A 26,993-nucleotide genomic window follows, 5' to 3' on the forward strand; every position below is an offset into this window, starting at 1 on the left:
ACTCGGTTGTAATTTTGTTATGCAGAGCAGAAAATAAGGGACAAGACACACTCGCATACTATTAAACCGGTGGAGATTTCGTTTCAGGCTATATAAAGTATAAAGCTTGCTGTCATCCCCAATCCCTCGCTCAAGTTGGCGTCGAAAACATCATCAACCAATATATTTTCGGTAACTTTGTGGCCATGGAAGTTAGCGTCTGTTTTGTTAAGGGGGTACTACAGTGGTCTTAAGTTAACAATGTAAGAATGGTATAAACATAGCTTCAAATATGTCCGGCAAGCTGTTGTCATCCCTTGTCCAAACCAAATCGATTGAGTTGGTTTTGGCGCCGATCGCTGCACAGGTTAGTTGATTTTTTGTATAATTTTGATTTGACAGTTTTGGTAGCTCTAAAGATAGGGTTATACTCACAATCGAAGCAACTTCGGATTTCATAGCACCATTCTGCTCTTTGAAAGCCTAGCTTGTATCAGTTTGTCTGCTCAAAGTGGATCGAATTTTGCCCTGGTGGATGTCACCAGTTTGTGGCTTGTTAGTTTCTCAATGGTAAGGGTTCTTGAAGTCCCTGAGATATCTGAAATTTCCCTGTGGTTGCTACCCGGAAGTATGGTTCCAGAGAATGTTGGGCACCGGGGTTGGGCACTGGTCAACTTAAAAGCCCCAGGGATAAATATCTGCAGGGTGCAAAGAAAACCAAATTTTGGTCTTGCTAACTATGGTTTACTAGCCTGAAAGTCAATCTCACTAGCTCCCAAAATTTAATCTCTTATTTCTGTAATTTGAATTTCCTCCAGAATTTTCCCAAAAAACGTTTCTTGTCTGGGCTGGTAAAGGACAGAGCCATTAGCACAACTGCTAAATCCACTAATCTTAAGACTATCAGACACAAATTTCTTTGCGCTGATATGTAGACGCAAAAATTAATTTTGCATTCTCAGTCTATTCTTGGCATCCAATCAGAGAGCTCGCTAGACTGGGAGTTCATATTGTGGTAGGAGGGCTTTAGGAGCTACAGGGCAGGAAAAAACCCAGGTCCGATTGCCCAGGGGAAGTAAATTTTGCTCTTGGGCAAGTGAAAATGGAAGATTGGCAGTCCAGTGGGCAAGTGAAATCAGCCTGCGTGGTCTTGTTAGTGATAATTTCCAAAGACTGCAAGATGAGCAAAACAATGAGGTGAAAGCGTGAATTAATTTAGTTGATAAGGCATGAACATGCCTATTGAGCGGGTAATAGTTTAGTGAGGGCAACTGAAAACTGAAATGTACCAGCCCACTGGGCAACTAGATTTCAAATTTTTTTCCTGCCCTGAGCTAGACATCAACAAAGTCCAAATTATTAGCTTATTTACATCAATTTGTTGGAAGTACACAGGTGGTTATGTGTCAAGAAGATTTTCTTGTGTGTCACAATCAACTGTCAACTAGATCCTGAAAACTTGCTAGAGAAACTTCAAGTGTTGTTGTTGTTATTCTGATTTGTAGCTTCAAACTGAGCAGAGACTCTACTTTGTGTAACTGAATAAGAGGCAGAATATGACAATACTTGCAAATATTTTACGCAGTTCAGTACTGTAACAGTATTTACTTATTAGAGTACATATACATCTTTGTTCACCTAAAATAAAAGGTTCAGAACATTCTATGGTACATGTGCTAGTAATTAAAAATACTATTTGTGCTTATTTATAATCTATCAAATCTTTGAACAAAGGGACTGTAATAATAAAATTATTCTTATAAAACAAACATGATTTTTTACACAATAAAAGTTGGGAAATTATGTCTAATAATAGCAAGCCAAAGGATTTCAAACTGTGCGGATTGGTTGCCCGGGGTTCACATGGGTAACGATCAGAAATGAAACAGAAAGATTAGACTAAGTGTAAAAATTTCCCAAATCATTTGCGTACAAACTAAGAATGACTTGTTGACATGAAAACATTGTTAAGAGGAGAGAGAAACTGGAAAGGAACCAAAAGCCATTATATACTTTGACTGCTGGAATTTTAACAGCAAGTCAGTAATACCTTGCATTGAAATGAAATGATGTGGTTCCCCATATTAGTCTTGACATAATATTGTTACAGTCAAATCCCAGGGCCTGCAATAGTGGGAAGAACTGAATGTGTGTTGACTGGTATCTGCTTTCATAGGCTTATAATGTTGTTTACAAGTGTTAAAATTTAATTGTTTTTAATTACCTTAAGGTATCACAACTGATTCTATTGAATGAGGCTGCACAAAGAGATGGTGTTCCATTGCCTGACTTGGTGCCCAGTGCCCAACAGATCAGAGAGGCTATCAAGAGCCTGATACTGGCTGGACAAAAGTTGGTCTCTGAAACTCCAGATAATGTAAGTGAACCAGTGAACATGCATGATTTGAAAACCCATAATCTATACTTATCTAGATAAATAGAGCTTTTAACTGACCAAAATTATTATACATTTGTCATAATATTACATTTGATTATTCCCGTATCTTGGCAATTGATACCACTTGTGGGTGCAAGTTTAATGGCCTGGATTGTTGAGTATCTGAATGTGAAGTAAATAATATAATCATGGTAAGAGTTAGAGGTTAGAGAGTAAGAGGTAGAGTTCTCGTTATCATGCTTTTGTCTTAATGAAAAATAAGCTGAAAAAATTTATTGTTAAATGTTAGGATTTGAAGTCAGAAATGCCATCAGCTTGTGATACTGTAAGAGATGCAGGGAATGGTCTATTAATGGCGACACATCAGCTTAAACAGCAGCCATTCTCAAACAAAGTGAGGTACAACTTGGTTGACTCAGCTAGAAATATACTTGAAGGAACCATGAAGGTATTAACCTCACTTTATTTACTACCAACATGTCTAAATACAAATGCTGGTTTGTTAGTGCAACTTTCTGCAATATTTAGATCAATGTCCCAAAGTGAGTCCTTCATGAGAGAGAATAAACATTCATCTTCTATTATTAGAATTTATTTTCTATTCCAGATTTCCAAGAAAAGTAATTATGCTTCTCTTGAGACATGATTTCCAGCCATTCCTGGTGAAATCTTTATTTGCATTTTAAGTATTTTTGCAGATCTCCATCTAAATTCCTCAGGAATATAACAATAATGATCTTTGGGGATCCTCAGAATTTTTTCCAAAGATCTTTATCTCTACTCGTGTATTTTCTAACTCACGTGCTGTCCATCTTTGACTATTTGCCATACAATTACATTGCAGGCAGTCTTTCATTTGCTCAAAAAGTGGAGGGAAGAAGGAGAGGAATGCAAACGACAATTCGGCAAACAAGCATCGGAAGACGAGGGAAAAGAGAGACTGCACTGGCTTCCTACTGTGTTTCTGAAGCCCTTTAACTGTTCATATCAACGACACCTTGGCCTTTTTGTTTATGACACTTCTGTATCAAATATTTTTCTGCAAATTGACTGAAGCTGTATCTGTATGATGCGATCAGTGATTCAATGCCAAAGGAGCTTGTATTGCTCAAGGCCAAAAACTGAAATTCCAATCTGCCGCCTGTATCTGATTTTTGTCATACAACTGTTCATTTAAGATTTTCCCTTGAAAACAGTGGCAAAGGAATCTTGTGATGTCTCTAATGGTGATATCCATGACAAGAAACAATACAACTTGCAACAGTTTTAATTACACCTGACATACACAAAATTCAAGTAACCAACTTGTTCATGGAATATTTCAAACTCTGTCCTTATTGTACAATTGGAGAGATTAAAACATATCTTGCAATGGCAGTGAGCAAAAGCAAGCTACACTTAAAGTACATGGTGAATTGCAGGGGTGTCATAACAAAGCAAGAGATAACAGCTGAAACCGTGCAGGCCTACAGTATGACCTCTAAACATTTTCCTGTCATTCAGTCAAAAGGCTGTACTCTACTTTAAAGTCCTTCTAATAACACAGCCCAATTAAAAACAGCCTGATTAAAAGTAGAGAATTCAAAATTCAAACAAGAGTGGCAAATACACAAATGTTGTGAGTCATAGGAGACAAACTGTACACTGGAATTGGCAGAATTTGGCGTGTGCTGTAGGTTGCTGACAGACGTGCGACATAACTTTGTAGACCAACCAATAGAATTATTCTATCACCAGAGTGCTGAGCATCAGAAACACTGTATGAGACCAGTGCAGTCTCTCTTTACTGTTTGTCTTTCAATGCCGTGCTACTCTCAGCTCAATGCTTGCCTCTTTTTTTTTTTGCATTCTTCCCCACAGATTTTCAAGCAAAAGAGACACTGCTTGCAGTCTACCAGCCTCTTTTTTTTTTTGCATTCTTCCCCACAGATTTTCAAGCAAAAGAGACACTGCTTGCAGTCTACCAAACATACAAACTGTGGTTTAATCTTCAGACTTATTGTGATCACTACCTCATTCTTAGGGCCTCTCTTTTTCCCACCCCCGGATCAAGAGCGGGGGTGATAGCAAGAGAGACCCTGGGAACGAGGCTGTTGTGATCACAGAAAGCAGTAAGCAAGTGAAAGTAATGAACTACTCACATGAGTAAATTATAGTTTTATCAACAGACTTAAATATAATGTAGGCTGTATGTTAAATACATGTATATGTAGGTTGCTGTATATCGCCTTGTGGAACGTAATAAACAGTACTCTACATATGACAGTATCGCTTAATAACTGTTGGTGTCAGTGGTTTTCTTCCAGAGACTTAAGCACATGCTTATACATCATCATAAAGAGTGCCATATGAAATGAGGGTCTTCGGTTGGTCATCAGAAAATATTGTTTTATTTTAAAGTTTGGGGGACTAGAGCTAAATTTTTGTTGTTTACATGTAGGTCTTGCTTGTTTATGACGAAGCAGAGGTGCGCAAGATTGTGAAGGCTGCTCACTGGGTTATGGACCGACTTGGTTTAGTAGAAGGTGTTACATCTCCAAGGGGATTGCTCGTGAGTTTCAAGGTACTTAGCTTACAATGTGTACTGTTTTTTATAAGTTATCAAATAATCAATGTAAGTCTTTATTTTTAACTGCTTCCTGGGCCTGAAATTGGTTAAAAAATTATCGGTTAAAGAGACCACAAACACTACAACTTTAAAAGAGTGGATGATCAACCAAGTGGTACATTCTTTAGAGAATCAGACCATTTACAGTACGACTACTTCTACCAAGTCCACTTGAGCAAATTCTTTGCAAATTGACCACTGGCATTTTAAAAGATTTTATCAAAATGACCACAAATCTGTTGCCTTTGTAATGTACAGCTTGATTATATTTGTACATGGATAATTTGTTTGAAAACTATTGTTAACCTTCACAATTCTTATTCGTTAAAATTTTAGAAAATTTTGTTGGATGACCCTTGGTTAGAATAGTCGCACTGTAACAATGAAATTGTTTTTTGCCTTACCAGAGCTTGAAAAAAATCATGTCGAATAAATCTGCTGTGCACAAGTTGCACATGCTTCTACATTGTATAGTATGCTTGTTCCAAATAGACTTACATCTATCTGTTGCTACCTGCTAAATTATCATTTAGATTTTTTTTTTCATATATATTAGGGTTTCACAGAGTCTTTGATGCTCTTAGCAAGCTTGTGCAACAAGAGGCAAAAGGTACATGTAGATGTATCTCCATTTTAAATTTTTTTCTAGCACACTATGTCAGTGTTATAAAGTTAACCTCTAGTGTAATTGTTAATGAAAGATCTCTACAATCTGCAGTGAAAAATGCTTGCAAAAGAAACACACTTTGTATATTTAAGCAACAAATTTTGCCAGGGATAACTTTGATGTTACTATGTTCAGTGCACATTTACACACAATAACCAGTGTGTAAATAAGCATTTGGAAGGTGAAAAATACATATAGGAATGTGCCCAAACAAACAAATGATTGTTTTGTGTGAAAAGTGCCAACAGACCATTTAATTTATGGTAATTACAGTAAGCCTTTTAAACTCTGGTTATATACATGTAACTCAACATGCTTCTTCTTGGAGTATTCATTGTTACTACTTTTGGTTGGGATGCTAGTTCTTTGCAAGTTCACCTGGGTGAAGTGATGCACTGTAAGGGAAAAGTCAGTGCGTTGTCCAAGAAAAGAATTTAGCAATCTGGCTGGCCAGGGCTACAACTTAGACCTCTTGGTCCTGAGTCCATTGCATCACATAGATTAAGGTTTCTAAAAGGAGCTTTATGTAAGAAGCAGTGGTGTGATGGTTAGCATTGTGAATTCCCGATCAGGCCTTCTGGGTTCAAGCCCCAGAGGAAGTCATTGTATAATGGTATTGGGCAAGACACTTTACTCCCACACCCAGTTGTTTATAATAGGTACTGGCAAATTTAATGCTGGTGGTAACCTTGTGATGGACTAGCTTCCTATCCAGGAAGAAGTAGAAATACTCCTAGTCACTTCACACTACAGAAACCAGGATAAGCTCTGGCTGTATACTCAACTAGCCTGGTGCAGACTTTTAAGGAACATAACTTATAGATCTTTGCATTGATTCAGCAAAAACTAAAAACCAGATGAATGTTGTCCATTTCACAAAATTAGTTGAAAACCATTTTTCCATTTTTCTCACTCATTGAGTTACAAAGTCACTTAGTTATAATTAATTCTCATGCATTCAGGAGCTCAGTAATCCACGTCAGAGGGACAGGCTTTTGTCAGCAATGATGACTCTAAAGAAGTCTATAGGATTATTGTCAACATCCATGCAGACATATCTGAATAATGCAGCCAATCTCCAAGCAAAGGTATACAGTATTGACCATGTACTGCATAATGAGAAATAATGATCAATTTCAAATTAATTTTACTGTGAAGCACAGAAGAAACAAACCCATCTGTTGACAGTTTCCAAAAAATCTAGTAGTTGTTATTAACTGAGTTAGTTCAGATTTACATGTATGCGTCTCTATGTCAGACAGTGATCTGTCCTTGGGACAATTAACTCAAGGTGCCAGTGTAGATCAGAAAGGGGAAATTTGACATAGTGTTGTGGTCATGTGTAGATCTATTCCTGAAGAAGATTGTTAAATAAAAAAAATTATTTTGAACAACTTTATTTTGACAAGATATCAACTGGCCATGCTTGGGTAATTCTGTTTTCCTGACAGGCTAGGCGTGACTACGTGGTCGGTCAAATCATGCTGGCTTGTACCGAAATTATCAAAATAGTAGAAGCCCGGGAAGATCTGGATCAGAGTGTTGATCAGCCTGGTTACATGGCTGCTACATTGGAAAAGGTACATTTAACAAAATGTAATAAACCAGGGTCTGAGCCTGTTTTTAATGCATTAGGGTCAATTGATTTTGTCCCCTCATCAAAAGTTTTGAGGGCATTTTTTTCTTTTCCAATCAGTGGGTCAAAGAACAGTCAACAAAAGTTTATTAAAAGTTCTCCTGTTACATGAATATTTACATTAAAAAGTAGGGAAAGATCAAAAGGCAAGACATGAAATGAGCTCTGATTAACAGAGGAAATTCATTACCGGTAACTAAAGGTAATTTAAACATTCCAAAAAATGTCAGTCAGTCATTGTTGTATGCACAAAGATGTACAATAGCTCAGGATATCTTGCTGCTGATTGTAGAACCCTTCACTTGACCTCACTCTTGTTGATTGTTTGTCCATAATCCTGCATCATATCTTCTTCACCAGTCTAAAGGATGTAATAATGGACTCATGGGTCTTGGACCTCCTAGATAATCAGGTCTTTCTCTGCCTTTTTCAACATTTTAAGTGCCACTCCTTATGTAATTATGGGCGAATTGTACCCCTTGTGACAATACAGGAACACCTCTCCTGTTGACAATCTTAGCTGCCTTGACTCCATCCACCTGGTCTTTTAATGAATTAATACCACAAGGTTGTAACTGCATTACTGATACCTGGACTTTCCCCCTATCTTATTTATTGTTCTCACTGGCAGTTCATGTTCCAGTCTTTAAGTTTGCAGTAATTGGCAGAAGGATAGCTGGCATTTAGTCTTACTTCCTTTTGGCTTTCCCTACAACTTGAAGGCCCTTTTATTCCAGGACTTACAAAGTCTGTTGATTAATTCTTGGTTATCTCAAGCATTTTTGACTTATACTTGGTTGGATTGCTTGTCCCATGCATGACCTCCAAATTGAAGGACCAAGCTGTTTCTTTTGTTTGGAACTTCTCTGTGCAGACCAATCTGGCAAGGTTGGCATATCCCTTGGGAATCAGGCTGACATATCCCTTGGGAATGAAACACCACATGATGTCTTCCTGTTAGTGTCTTGCCCTCTCCTGGCAAGGAGACTTACTAGGTGACTTTTTCATTTTTGGCTTTCTATAATGCTTCCCAATTTAGTTGTAAAAAAATGCTGATGTTACACTGGGGATTTGCTAGCATTATGGCTGTAAAGTCACTGTTTCTTATTTCTGAAGACATGCTCAGACTGCTGAAAAGATCTCATTAAACTAGATGCCCTATTGCTTTACTTTCAAGTTCCATCAACATGTTAGGGACTTTTCCATGTTAATCAAATAGAGAGGGACAAGTAGAGAGGGAGGGAACTTGCTTCAGATTGAAACATTTATTAGCCTGCAGAACTTTTAAATGAAAGAATCAGCATTGGTTACCAACAGAAATTTTAAAGTTGTGGATTTTCAACACAGGCCCACAAGCAACTGTCTCCCCACAGTAGACTGGGAGCTGGTAATGAGCTTGACTGTTACTTGGATGCTATTGTGCGAAGCAGCATGGGCGTGGCCAACAGCTGTGATGGTCGAAGAAGGGAATGCATTGTACAGGCCTGTCAAAGTGTGAGTTATAATAATTTTTTTTTATTATTACACTAGAAGAACTGGTGATACATGTAACTAGCATGTTGCATGTTTTCTAATGCAACTTCTTGAATTGGGCCACTTGAAACAGAGTTAACCAATCAGTGGTGATCTTTTAAAAAAATGAACCAATAATGTTGAAAAATATAAGCGATAGATCGACAACAAAAATTTAAAACCCAGCGAAGTTACAGAATGTTGCGGACATTTTAGGAAACTTGGAGATTTTATAATTGGTTAGCCTTCCTTCCTACAGTTTGAGCCATTTTCATTGGTTTAGTATAGCTGTCATAAAATGAGTTTGAAAGCAAAATCTTTTTGGCAAATTTTTACTGGTAATCATAATAATTTTTGATCTGTTTATTATGTGCGTTATAGATTGAAGAGTCTGTATTATACAAATTCAAGTAAAAATACTTTTATTGGCCTTTTCATGGAGTATGGTCTGGATTCTTCAACATCAATGACTAGCCTCTTTACAAAAGATCATCAATTTTTCTCAATTACTATGCGAGTCAAAAAATCATGCCCAACTTGATTTGATTCTGACAGGTCAGTTGTGTACTGACCAATCACAGTGAAGTTCAGAACACATAAGCAAACCACAAACTAATTAACATAATTGTTGTTTGCAGTTCAATCAGCTTTTTCACTCTTAACTGGCTTTTTCCTTGCTACACAATAACACTTCATTAATACTTCTGGTGTTTATGGTTATCTGTCTTAGTTTCACAGTAACATTTTGATAGGTCAGATTTTTTTGATTGGCGTAATTCAAGTAGTTGTACAGTACCTATTAAACTAATTATTGTTTTTGTGCAATTATATCCTATCTTTCAAGGTTCTTAACATGAGAAATGAGCTTGCTGAGCTGCAGAAAACGTTTTTAGCAAACCCTTTGTCACAAAGGTCAAGGTGATGCAGTTATGCTGTACTTTTGTGTTGGGAGGGCAAATGGGTCTTCAAAACATGTCTCAAAGAAGTTTAGTTAAATTTTGTGGGTTTTACATGTATCATCTCACACTTTTTGCAACACTGTCTTGAAATCATGTCTTCTTTTGTGAGGACAGACATTAGTTTGCCATCTTCCAAAGAGGCTTTTGGTGTGACTTAACTAATTGACAAAGTGGGAGGGACGGTGGCCTCATGGTTAGTGTGCTCATCTCCAGATCAAGCAGTCCAGGTTCAAGTCCTGGCTTGGGACATTGCATGGTGTTCTTGGGCAAGACACTTCACTCTCACAGTGCCTCTCTCCACCCAGGTGTATAAATGAGTACCAGCAAACTTAATGCTTGGGGTAATCCTGGGATTGATTAGCATCCCATCCAGGGGGGAGGAGAAATAGATGTACCCCTAGTCGCCTCATGCGGCAGAAACCAGAATAAGCTCTGGCCTAATGGGCGGCTTGGCTCGTATCCATACTTTACCTACCTAACTAATTGACATAAGTGATAAGCAAAATTGTTAGAAGTCGTTCTTATTCTAGTAAGTATATCAACAGGCATGAACTTGACCTGGCATCAGAACGGTTATCAGTTGAGCTGAAGAGACTAGACCGTCATGTCTCCACTGCTGTCATAGATCACATCACCACTGTGTTTGCTGATGCTGAGCTCCCAGTACACAACATGATCCAAGCTGCTACAGCGCCACTCCTGGTAAGAACATTTGAGTACGGGACTATCATCAGCTAGTCTGTGTATTAATTAAATAAATAGTTTTTAAACAGTCATCCATTATTACTATTGTTAAAGACCTCTAAACACTCCGAGCAAAAACTGCTAATCAACCCTGTTGGCCTTCAAGAATATGGTGTTCAAAGCAGTACATGAGTATGAGTTCTATCAGCCTAGGGAGACTCCCATAAGGTCAGGGATGCTTGTCAGAAAATTTGAATTAGCATTAAACCCCTAAAGGAGACCAGTCTGGGCGTGGCTCAACTGATATTTGATCCCTTAGATATACCACTTAAAACAGAAATGACAGCATTGTTTAAAATTTTTTTCCTTCAACCACACCCTAAAAGGTTACTAAAAATACTAAGTGAGACCAAAACCCTTGATTTACACTGCTAAGCTAGACAATGAGCATCCCCAACCTTTTCATATAGGAGTTCCCCTTGCCCCCCACCCCTGCCCAGGTCTATCAGTCATATCCAGTAGCTTAATGCTTCTACCAAAAATCCTCTGATATTTATTTTTATTAACAGTTTTATAAATACTTCTATTTTTAACTCTAAAGGTTATTGAAAGTTAATGAAATTACAAAATTATAATGCACACCCCAATTGGGTTGACCAGTTGCTTTGTGAAGTTAAAGAGAGAAGAATATTAAGATGATTTCCACAGAACATTCAAGCAATGGCAAAAATTAACTTACCAAAAATACCTCATGGCATGGTAATATTTTGAATACAGCTAAGAAGAACCATTCTTACGAGGTTTGACATTAGCTTTCTCAAGAATGCTTGAGAATTTAATTGCGGGGTCACCTAGAGAAATAAACTATAGTGAGTTGTTTAAATAGTATTCCAAAAGTTACTGTGCTGTGAGCAGATTTTTAGTAAATAATTTTTGCACTTATTGCTCGAACTTTGAGCAGAATCCGTCTTAAGGTCATTCCACTGAAATAGAACCTGTACTGAGATTTTTGTGAAACTTTGCCTAATGATTGTTTATATTATAGGAACTTAAATTTTGAAATAAAAATGAGGGGTCCCCATGTTCGTTTAGGAGCAACAGCATCTTGTTTATACCCATATAAATCCTTATAATAGCATCATGATTGTAGTCACAATTGCTTGCTAAATTCACGTTTCCGACGATTGCTTTTTGTCCTACACTGAGAATTGGTCCATATTTATTTTACACAGAGAAATTTATTACTCAATTCAAAACAACAGAAAAAAATGATAGATCACCATACTCGTTTGCGAGAAAATGACGATTTACCTCTATGGCGAGGTCCAGCTGTAAACAAAAAGCCGCCATTTTTTAATGCGCACGCGCTAATCACGCGTGAAATTATGTGAAGTAGGGATGCGGAATGCAATACTGGGGAATGACCTAAAAGCCTTTGCCTATACATTCCATCCTGGCTGACATGTTTAGCATTTTGTTGCAAAAACTAGTTGAAATGACCTTGGAAGTACAGTGTACGGTTTTCTCCCAAAGTCATCCAGCCAGCTTAGTATACTAAGTACTTACAATACTGTGCAGTTTCACTTAAAACAATACAATCACAGGAAAAAATTGAAAACTGTTCATATATCTCAAGACTTCTGTTCCGATCAGGACAGATAACAGGAGTTTCTGACCTAGTTGATTTTGAACCAAAAATTTCAATATTTGCTTTGGCATATACTGCATCCCATTCAACATTTTTTCCTAATTTTATAAATTGACATTCAGTCAAAAAATGATTGATTCTACCTTGAGTGAATGTTTTGCTTTACATTATTGGATCAGATATCAACAGTTTTTACTTTACTGTGGTGTTTATTACTTTAAATGTAGGATATGAGTGTACAAAGTCAAGAACACGCAATGATGAGGATAAAGGGAAAAGCTGACGAATTTCAGAAACATGCATTGAGGCTAGCAGAGGTAGCTAGACAGTCTGCAGCGATTTCAGCAGATGCAAGAAGTGAGTCATGATTAGTTGTAACTTTACCAAAAACTACCAGAGACCCAATGACTTAAGCTGGAGTCTCTAGACTATTAAACAAGACAATGTCAGCTTTTAGTTATGGATGTGATGAAAAACAGTTCATTTTCATAATTAACTGGAGCTGAACTGAGTTAACCATGTGCCTACTGTAATGGTGCTAATTAAAGCCACACCCACATCTATTTATAATCACAGCATTATTTTTTACCTGTAGTAAAACATAGGAAATCTTTAATAATGGATTAATTTGTGGGACAGCAATAACCCAGTTTTGTGGAAAACAGTGCCGTAGCCCGACATGTTGAATTGATATGAGGCCACCCAGTCTTACACACGTCAGTTAGGATGCATGTAATGCAGTGATCAATGTTTGCTAAAAAGAGTCATTGTGAGCCAAATGTTAAGTGCACTAAAACCCAGACCACATTAATCCAGGGTCTAACATTCTAACCATAAAACCACCAGCATGGCACTTACTTGTAAATTTGCACCATGCCTTAGTAATGTGTATTTCTTTCTTCATTTACAGGAGTACAAACAATCAACAGCACAGCTAGTGACATAGAGAAACTCGCTCCACAGCTGGTGTCTGCAGCTGTAAGAGTGCGACAGACTCCTAAAGACACAAGCTGTACAGAGCGTCTGGGACAGCTGAGAAGGGAATGGACGGCAAAGATCTATGCTCTTACATCAGTGGTTGATGATGTCACAGACTTCAATGACTTTGTGTTGATGACTGGTATGTTTAACCTTTGATTTCCAGCAGTTGAAGACAGGTCCTGAGAATGACTGACCTGTCTTGATTTTAATGCTTAATTCTCCCAACTAGAATTATGCAAAATGTTTTAAGTGTTGTAAGAAGAATTTGGAAGGCAATCTTTGTTAAATGTTCCAGTTTTCTTTCTCTTGGTTTGGGCTTGGTTGATGCAGTTTGCAGTTAAATTTACTGACGTGTACATCAACTTGATAATTTTTCACCTTCCAGACTTTAACATCCAGGAAGATATTACTTGTTGTCATCAAGCATTACAACAGCAAGATATCCAGAAGGTGTCCCAGACCTCTCTCAGAATGCTTGGCCGAGCAAGGAGAGTAGTCCTGGTTACTAAGAAGGAGATGAATATGACTGCTGACCCAATGTACAAAGGAAACTTACAGTCAGCTTGTGGTCAGCTGGAGTCTGGTGTGTGGGTTATATAACTCAGTCAACTCCCTCTTAACCAACCCCTCTCTATGATGGACCCCTGGCGGGGATGTTCATCGAAACTTTTAGGGGATAAAAAAAAGTGGTTTTGGTAGTTTTAAGGCATTCAGCCCCGGAAAGTCCACAGTGGGAGGTTTGGTGTTACCGTTTAGGGTATTGAGCTGAAAAAAAAAAAAAATGACAGGAGATAGTGTTGTTTTAGAATTTGTGCCTTTTGTGCCTTTTTATATGGGAGTCCCCCCAGGAAATAGACACCTGTACTGGGTAGTTGGTCCTTGCTCTTAAGTATTGACACTGTCAAAGGATATTCTAGAAGTGGTTTCTAGGTTAAAGTCGTATCAGAGATGGTAACTATGAGTCTAAATATTGAACACAGTGCCAGACGGATAATAACCACGTGATTCAATTCCTAGAATTTGAACAGACTGAGAAAATGCAATAGATATGCACCCAATCAAAGTTGATGAAGAATGCACATGACATAGGCCGTATGCTTTCTTGACATATAAACGAGTGTGAACTGTTGGGCAATGGTGCATGCAGTAGCTTGCAATATCAATTTTAGCTGTGAGAACATTTGCTTCTGACACTATGCTGCTAATCAACAAAAGTAATAACTATCCATTGTTTTTCTTGGAATCCTCCTTAAGAGTGACCTTTCATGGTTAGTTTTGGTAAAGGCAACTCTTAAGTCAGTTTGACAATTCTGTCAAAGGCTATAAATGACAAACTAACCATGTTGTCATTTTTCGTTATCTTTTGTAGTCCTTCCAGCTCTAGTTCAGAGTGTAGAAGGAACCTTGGTAAATATGTCGGATGTTGACCAACACAGCAAGCTTTGTGAGAATTCTGAACTGCTAGGAGACAAAGTGAAGATGATCAAATCAGCATTGAAACGTCCTGCAGGAATCAACATAGGTTTGTTGTGTTGATTTTGTAGTGTATTGCTTAAGTTGATTCCAAAATTGTACCTTGCTCTGGTTTTCTGTATTAATATGTTATTTGCCCGTGGAAGGGAAACTTGTCTAAATAGCATTCTTGACAGTGTTTCGTGTTCTCTCTCTGCACTTCTGTAATTCACTTTTAAAGTACTGTAAATGTCCTTCAATGGCTTTTAAACCTTAATCAATTTTCATTTGTGATCAATAAGTTAAGAATTTTTGGGAATCCCAAACTATCTAGTTCTGTCTTAACCTTTCATAATAGTTACCTGTATGTAATGTCATGGCAGGTAAGAGTGGCTTATAACGATCTAGTATTGCTGGCATATAACACTGGGAGGCAATGGGTTGCTGTATTTAAGAAGTAGAAAACATGCACTGTGTTTCTATCGAGTTTTAGCATAAATCTAAGCGTTCTATCACGAATGCTGTTCGCTGATTGGCTACGCTACTCAGTCACTATCTATTCTGTGATAGGTAGTTAGTTGTGTAGCAGTGTGCCCTTGTTAACAAAATGACGGCCGCTTCTTTGCGTTTTCGAAGTGTCTTTGAGGAGGACTTAGATTAAGTTTAGAACAGCCAATAGATTTATACTAAAACAATTAGATTATCCGCTCTTGATTTCTATGCGTGATAGTTGACTCAGGCGATAGAAATCTCGAGCTCTTAGTCTAAATCTTTTATCGTTCTATCACGAATGCCATTCTCTGATTGGCTTCACTACTCTGTCTCACTATCTGTTCTGTGATGGATAGTGAGTAGCATAGCAGTGTGCCCTTGTTAACAAAATGACGGCCGCTTCTTGGCGTTTTCGAAGTGTCTGTGAAGAGGATTTAGATAAAGTTTTGAACGACTAGTAGATTTATACTAAAACAATTAGATTATTCGCTCTCGATTTCTATGCGCGATGAGGGCCCATTAGGGGGTCTGAATATCCCGTATTCCATTAATTTTTGTCCCAAATATTCCGTATCCCATTAATTCCTGTACTTTGTATCCCTATAATTCAAGTTCGATATCCCACTATCTCTTTTCCAAATATCCCGTATCCCTATAATTTTTTTCGCAAATATCCCGTATCCCTAAAACCCCTAATTGGGCCTCCGTGATAGTTGACTCAGGCTGACTCATACTTGACTCGTAAACTATCGCGCGATAGAAATCTCGAGCTCACAATCTAATTGTTAAATAGAAACACGAGTGGAAGTTTGGCAGCACCAGAAATGCTGTGGGAACACGAGCCGACAGGCGAGTGTTTCCACAGCTTTTTCGAGTTCTCCCAAACTTTCACGAGTGTTTCCATAACTCGATAGAAACACAGAGAACATGTTTTCTATTTCGTTTAGAAAATACCGCGACGAAAAAAGAAAACAACTTGTCTATTTTGATCATCAAAATATAAATTCTCTTTGCTCGGGCCATCATTACGTCAACAGCTCGTGCTACGTGTAGTTCTGTGTTTCTATCGAGTTTTATAAAACTAGGATATCTAAAAGATAATAACACTGCGGCACATTCTGTTGATAGTGACATATTTTACGCAGTGAATCATCTACAACTTCATGCATGATGACGCATCGATGGGGAGGTGTGACAAGGGATCGTGACAAAAAAGCTCGTAGTGATCTGAACTATGTTTGGACATAAAACGATACACATCAACCTCTCCTTTACCAGATCGCGAAAATCGAAAGATGTGGAAATTGTAGGAGCAGAAATCTAACTTCTGTACTGGTACGCATTAAATGTCTCAAGAATGTGGCATGTACTAAAACCCAGACGGTGGATACTAAGTTTAAAAATTAATCGTCCAGATTTACAAACTTTCACATACTGCATTAAGAACAAAAGCAAGAGTTGTGAAAGTCAGGCACAATCTCCTTCACACAGTTTTACAGGTAAATCAGAGCAAAACATAACCACTAATCTTTCTCACTGGAATCCACGGAAAAGGACGACGGCTCGACGTCCTCGTGTTGTTCGTGGCGCAACACACTTTGATAAAAAGTGGCGCAGTGCACTCTGCTTAAATGCAATGCATTCTGGTAAAAAGTGATGAATTCGAGAATTCGTACCTCCTTCTATATGTTCTTCTTAAATCCTGATTATGTTGCTGCTCGCTCGCTACGCTCGCTCCGCAGCAATAGGTATGATAGATATGGTACGGCTAGGCTGTAGTACGGCGGCAGATAGTGAAGATCGCTTCCGGTGACGTCATGACGCGCGTACCAGTACGGCTTTCCCGCTGTAGCCTTGCTTTCTACCACGGGAAAGTGCCTGGTTTCACGCACTCTTCACTACGTGAGTATAGGTGTGTGTTTACTTCTCATTTTACAATGTAACGCTTTTTCACTGTTTGAACAGCCTAGTTTGAAGCTAAAGTTCTCAGTCATAAAAATCAGTTCTAAGGTCATTGTTTCTTTGTCATTTGTACGATTTTAACACCTACCGCGAGATGATCAATTCAGTCATATTAGTATCGGGCCGAACAGCCGTAGATAAGAAAGCTTCGTATGTTCTAATCTGAGCTATATTTGTTTATTACTGTTCAAAATGTATTTTATTATAATCGAAAGTTTTGTATTTTCGGGCTTATCACGTAATCGTTGTACGAAAAACCTGTCCGTGTTGAAATCGAGCTTTTTTATATCAGAGTTTACATCTTGTTTTGTGGTTAAAATTACAGGCGGTTCTATCAAGTTCTAAAAGGCAAATCTGAGTTCTGGGAGATGTAAGACGAATACAGGAGACGAAAATCATTGTCATTAATCAAGCCTATTTCGTATGAAAGTAGGATAATCTCTGGTTTCCTTGAAAGTAGTCATTTTCGTAAAGACACGTAGATACTATACATACCTTTGCTGTACAGCAAAATCTTAATCATTTGAGTTTTGCGGGTAAAACACCGTTTTCAGCCTAGTCCCTCACGGCCAAAGTAGCCGTGGTAGCACCTCGCCGTAGCGTATCTTAAAGTCCCTAATAACTGAGCTACTACGCGCGCTCTCATTGGTCGATAGGTGTGTTTAGATGAGAGTATGTAAACACGGTTGTGACGTTTTAGATTCGCGCGTATTTTTGAGAAATATTTTATAGAAGCAATAGAGCAGTTTTTTTATGTTTACATAGCTTCATCTGAACACTTGGGGGGTTGGAAGAATTCTCGAAAGTTATGCAAACCCGAGACGTAGTGGAGGGTTTACATAACTGTCTCGAATTCTCCTGACCCTCCTCGTGTTTAGATGAGGCTATGTAGACATGGAAAAAGTGCTCTATTGCGTAAATAGAAACACGATTTTAAACCAATCGCGCGCGTATGTTCTTGCGCTATTTTCTAATGTATTTTAACTCCGTGATCTGAACATTATGACAAATGAATATTTACATAATCACCTTAGGATAAACAGTCAGGGTGCACACATTTGGTACTCCTGGTATTGCTATTAATCACTTTGCAATCTTTTAATTGCTTGTGGTTTGTATGATGCGAGATAAATCGTGATATTTTATTGCAGATTTAACTGATTATGGCAGTGAGGACACAGGCATCAAAGGCTTTGATGTGAAAGACAACATGCTGGATTTGTTTGAGGTTTTAAGGGCACGTCACCCTACGGCAGGTAACCATTTATTATTATTAATATTATTATTATTATTATTATTATTATTATTATTATTATTATTTTTATCATTACTATTATTATTATTATTACTATTATTAGATTTTACAATGCATTGCTTACAACGTAACATACATTACACACATTAACAACAACAAATTACACACACACGTTACGTTTTTACGACACTACTTTCCGTGTTTTGGTACTATCCATCAGTATCCACTGCAATACAACTTTTCAAGCATATATAAAAGCTCATGTTACACGGTGCTATGAGGAATCAAAGATTCAACATTATTCTAAGCTGTCGATATATTTTCTCCATTTAAGATTATGACTGGACTCTTTGTTATTTGATTTCATTACTTGAGATTCTAATTGGTATACATAAGCCAGGGTTTTACAATACACTCTAAAAGACGGGCGAGTATCATTTTTTCGGCATTCATAGATGTGTTTTTTTAGCTATAATTAAAAGGTGATTGAGCAATAAGAAATCTTCTTCTCTTTTCCAAATCCCAAAGAGTTTATCAATATTAGAAAGTCTGTCTAAAACTATATTTACATTCATACACCAATCAATAAAGTCCAGCCAAAAATAATTAGTGAATGGACATGTGATCAATAAATGCTCTAGGAACTCGCTCTCTGCACCACAGAATGTACATAATGGTGAAGCTATCAAACCAATTTTGTGTAGAAAAGCATTCGTTGTTAAGTGTCTATTGAGAATTTTATACTGAAACTCTCTAGATTTTGTGTCGATTAGTACTTTACGGCAGGTAACCATGAGAAAGCTCTGTTTCTCCTTTCTTACATCAAACGTCGTATGAAATTTGAAATATACTTTTATTCTCTGCAATTGGCAAAGTTCTGCTTAAGAGTAATTTGTGCATGCTCCAAAAAATCAGCTCCGGTGTGAGGTTTTATTTCTTAGTGCTGACCAGAAGAATTTTGACCTTTAGGAATGGGAATGTTATTGGATTATAACGCAGTGAAAATTGTGTGGTACCTTCACAAGGATTGACCAGAAAATGATTCTTGTTTCCCTGAGTGATTTGTTGAATACTCTTCACTTGTTAAGTCTGATTATTGTTGTTGCTGTTTTTCTGCAGTTAGTGACATAGTGTCAGTTGGTGAAGTAGCAGATTTAATAGAGCTTGGTAGTGAACCTGTTAAAGTAACACCTTTGGAACCTACTGGTCTCCATGTAGAAGAAGTAAGTGGAACATTCCCGGTTTAGAACTATCAGCAGATTGTCTAAATCAGCGATGATCCTTTTCAAGATTACTGTCATCCATGTTATCACATAATATGATTCGGAGACTACTCGTAATGTTTAATTTTGAACTTTTCCTTTTTCATGTGTTATAAAATAATAGTCTAAACAAACCCTATGCACCACTGCAACAATTATGTATTAATTTGAAACAGTTGAGGTTCAATCATGTTTTGACTCACTTCAGATCGAACCAGAATCACAACCTCGTCGCCATAAGTTGCCAAGAGACGCAAAGAAACGGGACACCTCTCGGGACGCTTCACGGGACGCTTCACGGGACAGATCCCAGCTAACCCGTAGCATTGATTCCGAAGACCTGCTCTTCAACTTCTCAGAAGATGATGAAATGGATAGGATCAACAGGAAAGCTCTACTAGGTGCATTGTTTTAAATATATATATATTCGACTGTAGGAGGGATCTCCACGAAAAGTACTTTGGAAAGTTCAGAAACTTGTTTAACTTTGATTTTGCATTCTCGGTTGGTAATAGTGATAAACATTGTTTTAACTGTATTTTGTGAGAATTTGGTTGTGCATATTTGTATGTCATCTTCTTATGAGCCTCTTTCTTTCAGCGTAGAAAAAGTCTATTACTTTGTTTTATTTTTAATGAAATGTGGTGGTAAAAGTTAAAGAATATTTTGTCACTTTGCCTTGTTCAGTGTCACGCGTGAGAGCGTTGAGGTATTGTCCTGAAGAATGTATATTTCGAGTTTGGAATTCAATGTAAAGTGTTTTCATTGAACTATTTTCAGGGATAACTGAGAGGCACTGGGACGAGGCTCCATTGTCGGCGGCCATTGTTCGCCCCATTAAACCGGCCCAGACCTCTCGTGCACCAGTCTCCAGACTCCTGAATGCCGTGAAGGTCAGAGACTTCGACTTGGCTGAGTTGGAACTAAGAAAAGTTGAGTCAAGAGCTTCTGCACTGAGAACACTGGCAAGCTCTTCTGCAGATAAATCAAGGAATTTGGAAGGAGTAAGGTAAGACGATATATTGCAAAATAAAAACAGCGAACTATCATTTAACTTCCTTGCCATTAAAACTAACAGTAGCGAGGGCATACGAAGCAATTGTTGTTAAGAGGTTTTTTTTTCATGTTGTTTTTCCTTCATGCTGCAGGCTTGTTCGAGTGTCAGCAGGAGAAATTGAAAAACTGACGCCACTTATCGTACAAGCAACACGTGATTTCAGAGCCAACTCACGTGATTTGGTTGCTGTTGAACGCTTGCAGACCATTGGTCGAGAATGGGCCTCTAAAGTTCATGTGCTCTCTGGAGCTGTTGATGAAATTGTGACTCCGTGGTCAGCTGCCGCTTCTAAGCTGGCTTTAGCTGCGACTTCTGGTGACGCAGAAGAGTTAAAAAAACAGGTAGAATATTTTTTGACGGAATCTATACTTAGATGCTGTATCAGACAACGTCAATTTCCTTCTTTGACTCTCTCCTCCTATCTGAAACCCTAAGCAACATAACGTAACCTAATGGCGACATACTGACGTCACTCCTTTCGTAGTGCTTATGCGAAAAGCGCGAAAATGTACATACTACATACTAAATCAGGCATGACAAGTCTAACAAGCTAGAGCAAGTCTTACTAGCTTACAGAACCAATCGTAAAGCTTAGTGAATGCAAGACAAACATGTTGTTCTCGTCAGGTGGACAACATAAACAAGCATGTTCTGCGACTCAGACAGCTTGCTGTGGCTGCAAAAGCTGCAGGTGACGCTGAAGACTACGCTATGGATGCTGGGAATGAAGGTGAAGCGCCTGCGCGTGACCCAGCCTCTCTCCAGCGGGTAGAACAAGTTCATATGACGTCAGCAGAAATCGAGAGAATGACACCTCAGCTGATTACAGCTGCTCAGGTGATAAAGCCATTTGATTTTCCATTTGCATCGATTCAATTGTGTACATGTTGTCATTACATATCTATGTGTGTCTCTGTGTTGCGGGACTGAACGGGAAAACCTTCTGTGTCACGTGTGGGGTGATTTTGTTATTAGTTTCTAGTCTTTTTTAGTGGGCATTTTCTGAGGTTCTCTTATTTCCCTCCCTCCTTAGAAATTAACATATCTGAACTCCAATTTGGTCTACTTAAAGGACCCTCTCAAAGCCAGCTATAATTTATGTGGCTTTCGTCTTTAAATGCGGGAATCTGTTTATCTTCTCGTTTATTTACCTAATTATTTGTCTCTGCAGGCGCTGTCAAGAGATCCAACGGACATTGCAAATGTTGAAAGACTGGAACTTCGTAGAAGGGACTGGGCCTCAAAGGTTCACAGTCTGGTGTATGCAGTAGATGACGTCACTGTAGGGACATCTGCGCCTGTCGAACAATTGGCTGCTGTTGCCTTGGCAGGGGACCAGCATGCATTGCAGGAAAACTCCCGGATGTTAACGTCATACGCGCGAACTCTAAAAGGAATGGTTGATGCAGCTATAGCAGGGTGAGTAGCCTCACGTGCGTGGTTATCTCCATTCATGTTTTAATCTTTATGAATTGATGTATGTTTTCTTCCGATAATTTGTGTTTTGTTTTAGTTGTAATGATCCCAAGAAAGTCAGCTTAGCCAAGGCAACTGTAAACTCCGTTGAGAAGTTGACCGCTGACCTGCAAGACACAGCTCGCTCGGTGTCGGAGATGGCATTACGAGGACGAAGAACACTGGAACAAAGCTTATCATACATGGGGGTGGTAGAGAGGATGAATATGCTTCAGAGAGAATGGGCTACAAAGGTAGAGAAAATTCAGCATTGTTACTCTGGGTACGGCCAGACGGGGGAACTGGCGCCCAAAGAATTTCAAATTGTTGTTGTCCAATAACAATTGGCGTGACTTCTCTTAAACTTGTCACGTTATCTTGCTGCTATGTTGTGGGTAAAGCAGAGACACTTCATCTGGCATACATCAAGGCTAACCTTAAACTTACGAAAAGAAAAAGTCTGAGAAAATAAATAAACCATGTTGCTGTCAAATCTGTGTGCTTTATTAATACATCTTTATGCTTGACTCTTTTCTATAAATCACTTCCAAAATGCTCGGTTATAGTATGCTAACTTCGAAATGTTTGGTTATAATCGGTTCTAAATTGGATTCTCTGTAAACTGCAGGTTCATTTGCTGACAGCTCTCGTGGATGACCTGACCGCTGAAGCATCTGCACCGGTGGATCGCCTCGCGGGCGCAGCGCTTGCTGTTAGTAAAGCAGAACTCGGTGAAAGAATACAACAACAAAGCAGATTTGAGATGCAAGCGGACGAACTGAAAGCACGCGTGGCACGCGTCAGAACGCACGCTAGTAAAGCTGTGGAGAATTCCCGGCACGCGAGTAAAGTCAGGACTGTTCGCGTGACTGGTGACTTCATTGATAGGCTGACACCGCAAGTTATTGCCGCGGCACGTGCTCTGGCAGGTGAGATAACTTCGTGTCTCTTGAACTGTTGACAAGGTAACGCGGTAATGCCGTTAAAGATCACGTGTTATATAAGTTTGACACATTGACCCAAAGAACGTCTTCACTTAAGTTACATCCTCAATTCTTTTTTCTTCTTCTTCTTCCAGCTTTCCTTTGCTTCTTTCCCTTGAAAAATGAAAGATGTAAGAAAATGTTAAGTCCGCGATCAATAAGAATTGCGCGCTTGAAGTTTACATGGTCTTTCGAGTCCGTGATTTTGGAATTTTTGTAGACATTTTCAGTCGTGTAATAGCTCTCTTATTTTAATTACTCGAGACCGCTCTTGGAGATACCCAAGAGGTAGGGCCGATATTCTCCCATGTAGTAAGCAATCTTTGGTTTTTTCCCATATGTCTTAGTCACTACTCACTGAATGAAATTTCAGACAATCCAGATCAGCCAACTGTGGAACATTTCCAGATGTTGCGGCGTCAGTGGGCGTCCAAAGCACAGCTGTTAATGGCTACACTTGATGAACTGCCTGATGCTGACACTGCAGCAGTGCAAGGTAGATAACAGTACGTGCAACACGCGCGAATAACCAAGGTGTGTCCGCTTCAGGGTGTGTCCGCTTTTTTTTTTACACTGCGCTGCTCGCGCGGAAAATGTCACATGAGACAATTTCAAGTAGTGTTGGAACTCAGAGTGGGGGAAAATGTTTTTACGACAGTCTAGAGCAGGTCATTCAAAGCGTTACGAATGTTGCTTTCAAACTTTGGACCACAAAAAAAGAGGCCATAAATTGTGCGGTTGATAACTTTGAGTTTCCTCGTGTAGGTCAAATATTGCCCGCCGCAGCTTTCCACTAATAATGGTAAATACAGTATTTAGTGTTACCCCTTCCTGGTATATTCCTCCCCCAGCGTTAACAAGGAGAATGTAATTAATTTACCCTCAACGGTGAATAGGTTTTTTTCGTGGCGTCGCTGCTAGGTTGAAACTTTATAAATCATTCTATTCGGAACAATATTGAGTTTAGTTTCGATTTTTTTTCGGTCCTTTTTAGCTTTTGTTCCTCTTGATTGTTCCTTCTTTTTGTTTGGAGGAGAGGGTGACATTTTTTTATTCTTGTGTGGGACACATTGGTTCAATCTTTTAAGCAACAAGAAGATCTGTTAGATCTTATAACCGCGCTTTTAAAATTTAACCGTTTTCTTAGTACTACAGTCGCAACGCAGTGCATATTCCAAAGCAATCTTTGATGATTCGTTGATTACTGTAGACATCACAGCACTTGATCAACAAACTCTATTATCACACCATCAGTCGTAGCCGTTGTGACATCTCCGATGACGTAATAGTCTTAATCTGGAACTTTCTTCGGGATATGTATGGGCATGAAGATACGAACACTATTACAAACCGCTTTCTTTCTTTAAAGTCACGATTAAATTTAATTGTTTTTTTCCCTTGAGTTAAGGGTTAGCAAAGAAGTCACACGAGTCACATAATTCAAGAATTGCGTTATCTACGGCTATCTTTAGTACGGTGGTTATTTCCCTATCAATGACGTAGTCTTTGCACGTTCTGACACGTTCTTTGCCTGGCTTGCAAATATTTAATTTTCCTTCCGATCTATGAACTCGCTGCGATGAAATAGTCAAACGATTTACTTCATTTGCCTAAAACCCACAAGAAATACTCGCAAAATTACAAATAAACTAATGAACGTCGCTTCTGCCGAAATAAACTTGCAAAGTAAACACGATCTTATCTGTCACGTAGCGAAAGTGAAAGCTGCAACGTCAGCGCATTCCATGGCTGACGTAATACCTTTTTTCAGCGTATTTATTATTCCCTTTAAATCCAACGCTTTGATAAAACGAAAAGAAAATATATTTTACCCACAAAAAAGAAAACAATATCCGTAAAATTGTCCGTGTATTTATGTTTTAACAACTTCTGGCGGAAAAACATCACACGTTGCGTGACTCAAAGTTTGGCCGAGCGGAGGTCTGCGTCTGGTCACCGACAAAAAAAAAAATAACAAGAAGATCTGTTAGATCTTATAACCGCGCTTTTAAAATTTAACTGTTCGCTTAGCACTACCGTCGGAACGCAGTGCACATTCCAAAGCAGTCATTGATGATTCTTTTCTTACTGTAGACATCACATCACTTGATCAACACAAACTGTATTATTGCACCATCAGTGGTAGCCGTTGACAAATCTCCGATGACTTAATGGTCTTAATCTAGAACTTTCTTCGGGATATGTATGGGCATGAACGATATCAACGACACAATAATAACACTATTAACAACAGCTTTCTTTCTTAAAAATCATGATTAAATTTAATTGGTGTTTTCCACGAGTAAAGGGCTAGCAAAGTAGTCACACAAGTCATAAAAAAACCCTATCCCGACCGATGTATCGATTTTGGTCACTCTAGTGACCACAGATTGAAAACGTGACAGAAAATTGGCGTTACTTTTGATTCTCACCAAATTTGTCGTATCCCCCCCCCTCGGGAGAATTTTGTTAAGTTAGCTAATTTAGTATGCAAGCCACCGTAATGGCGGTCGCCGCCGGCGAAATGTTTATTTGCTCAAAATTGGGGCAAAATCTTTCGGAGATGGAAATCAGGACATTTGTAAGGATACAGAAAGTAATTTGGGACCGGTTGCTGGCTTCTAAGGCTGAATTTATCCAGAAGTAAGCTGTATTTTCGTTTTCGTGTCGAAAGCCACGCGATGAAATATTATCGGCTTGTTCTGCTGTCTTGTTCTGTTTTTTCTCTTTGTCGTTTTTGTAGCCCGCCGAGGCCAGTCTTTCGTCTAAATCAGTTGAAAAAGGTTCGAAAAAGATGTTCCCATTCAAGTTTAAACTCTCAGGCGATAATTGTGGAGTTTTTTGGCCGAAACGTCGGCTTTGTTATGTTCGTGTCTTTCGGTTGCTATGGGCGACCGTTGCTTCCTTTGTTAGGACAAGTCTGGGAAGTGAGGTCACAAAAAAATTCTAATTAATTCTGGTTTTCTTCGATTTCGCTGAAATTTTAACACGATAAAGCTGGATTGTTAAGGAATAGATTTACCGCCTGCTGATGTGTGGTAGCTATTAACGCTGAAGTGTTATATCGCTTCGAAGTCAGGGTTTTGAAGAGATTTTTTTGCAACATGTGGGTTCGGCGTGATTTTGTAATCTGAGGTTTCGGTTGACCCCGAAGGAAAAAATATCCGGAAAAGGTCATTTCATCGACGATTCAAACAAATATAAATATGTATATGTTCCGAGCTAAATTTCTGGTGAAAAAATATAATTTTTGACGAGCGCTGGGTTTTTAATTTATTCCCGCGAAAGATGAGATTTATTGTTTCAACAGCTTTTGGCGAGTAAACATCACAGGTTGCGTGACTCAAAATTTGGCCGAGTGGAAGCTTGGGTCTGCTCGCACCGAAGTCGAAAAAAAAAAAACCACGGGTAAACCATGAACCGCGCTCGGCCCATGGCCGCGCGGTTAATAAACCACGGGTAAACCTAGAACCGCGCTCGGCCCATGGCCGCGCGGTTAACAAGTCGACACAGCTTATAAGGATTAGTTTAGCATTTTTCTCAAATTTCTGTTTTCTAGTTTGGTGCAGTTTTCAAATGACTGTCGAAAAGTAATGAAAAGTTTGTTTAACCTACGCGCAGACGCCTACTGTCTCCTTTGTTTCACATCACGTTTGCGCGTGATACAAAGGAAACTGTGGCCGTCTGCATTCAGGCTACAAGTCCTGTGACGTTTTACAGCCAATCAGAATAAACATGCTGGAGATTTTTATCAGTCTATCAGAAGCAAACAAAAACCTTTGGCGACTTGGCTTTGCATTCTTTCTGGGCATGGCACGTGTTCCGTGGATGTCCTACTTGAACTTTGGATTGGTTCATTACATCATTTGCGTTTGTTTTGATTGGCCATCTATCACTCGTCGTTGGGGTTTGGCGACGTTTATTCGGAAACGTCCTCTATTCTGCAACTGACCAGTGAAGGTAATCTTCCATTGAAATAACCTTGTCCCCAGATTCTTACAAT

At 38.8% G+C, this 26,993-nt stretch overlaps 1 protein-coding gene across 2 annotated transcripts in view; it reads left to right on the forward strand.

Moving 5' to 3' along the window:
- The first annotated feature begins 49 nt into the window (after positions 1 to 49).
- LOC145477956 (uncharacterized) overlaps positions 50 to 26,993 on the forward strand; it is a 32,455-nt gene continuing 5,511 nt past the window's right edge. Inside the window, exons 1-24 of one of the 2 annotated variants that reach the window (XM_081455834.1) lie at positions 50 to 346; positions 2,210 to 2,356; positions 2,667 to 2,825; positions 4,818 to 4,940; positions 5,542 to 5,595; positions 6,615 to 6,740; positions 7,104 to 7,232; positions 8,636 to 8,782; positions 9,645 to 9,718; positions 10,305 to 10,461; positions 12,319 to 12,448; positions 13,002 to 13,211; positions 13,458 to 13,655; positions 14,442 to 14,594; positions 18,130 to 18,234; positions 19,353 to 19,456; positions 19,704 to 19,896; positions 20,276 to 20,504; positions 20,644 to 20,893; positions 21,180 to 21,389; positions 21,724 to 21,971; positions 22,066 to 22,261; positions 22,636 to 22,936; positions 23,364 to 23,486. In XM_081455834.1, coding sequence (XP_081311960.1) covers positions 272 to 346; positions 2,210 to 2,356; positions 2,667 to 2,825; positions 4,818 to 4,940; positions 5,542 to 5,595; positions 6,615 to 6,740; positions 7,104 to 7,232; positions 8,636 to 8,782; positions 9,645 to 9,718; positions 10,305 to 10,461; positions 12,319 to 12,448; positions 13,002 to 13,211; positions 13,458 to 13,655; positions 14,442 to 14,594; positions 18,130 to 18,234; positions 19,353 to 19,456; positions 19,704 to 19,896; positions 20,276 to 20,504; positions 20,644 to 20,893; positions 21,180 to 21,389; positions 21,724 to 21,971; positions 22,066 to 22,261; positions 22,636 to 22,936; positions 23,364 to 23,486 — 3,841 coding nt within the window. In that variant the 5' untranslated portion in view covers positions 50 to 271. The remainder of the gene's footprint in view (positions 347 to 2,209; positions 2,357 to 2,666; positions 2,826 to 4,817; positions 4,941 to 5,541; positions 5,596 to 6,614; positions 6,741 to 7,103; positions 7,233 to 8,635; positions 8,783 to 9,644; positions 9,719 to 10,304; positions 10,462 to 12,318; positions 12,449 to 13,001; positions 13,212 to 13,457; positions 13,656 to 14,441; positions 14,595 to 18,129; positions 18,235 to 19,352; positions 19,457 to 19,703; positions 19,897 to 20,275; positions 20,505 to 20,643; positions 20,894 to 21,179; positions 21,390 to 21,723; positions 21,972 to 22,065; positions 22,262 to 22,635; positions 22,937 to 23,363; positions 23,487 to 26,993) is intronic. The other variant, XM_081455835.1, reaches the window with a different exon arrangement.

This window comes from Orbicella franksi, chromosome 2, assembly GCF_964199315.1.
Source record: "Orbicella franksi chromosome 2, jaOrbFran1.1, whole genome shotgun sequence".
In the NCBI taxonomy this organism is placed as follows: domain Eukaryota; kingdom Metazoa; phylum Cnidaria; class Anthozoa; order Scleractinia; family Merulinidae; genus Orbicella; species Orbicella franksi.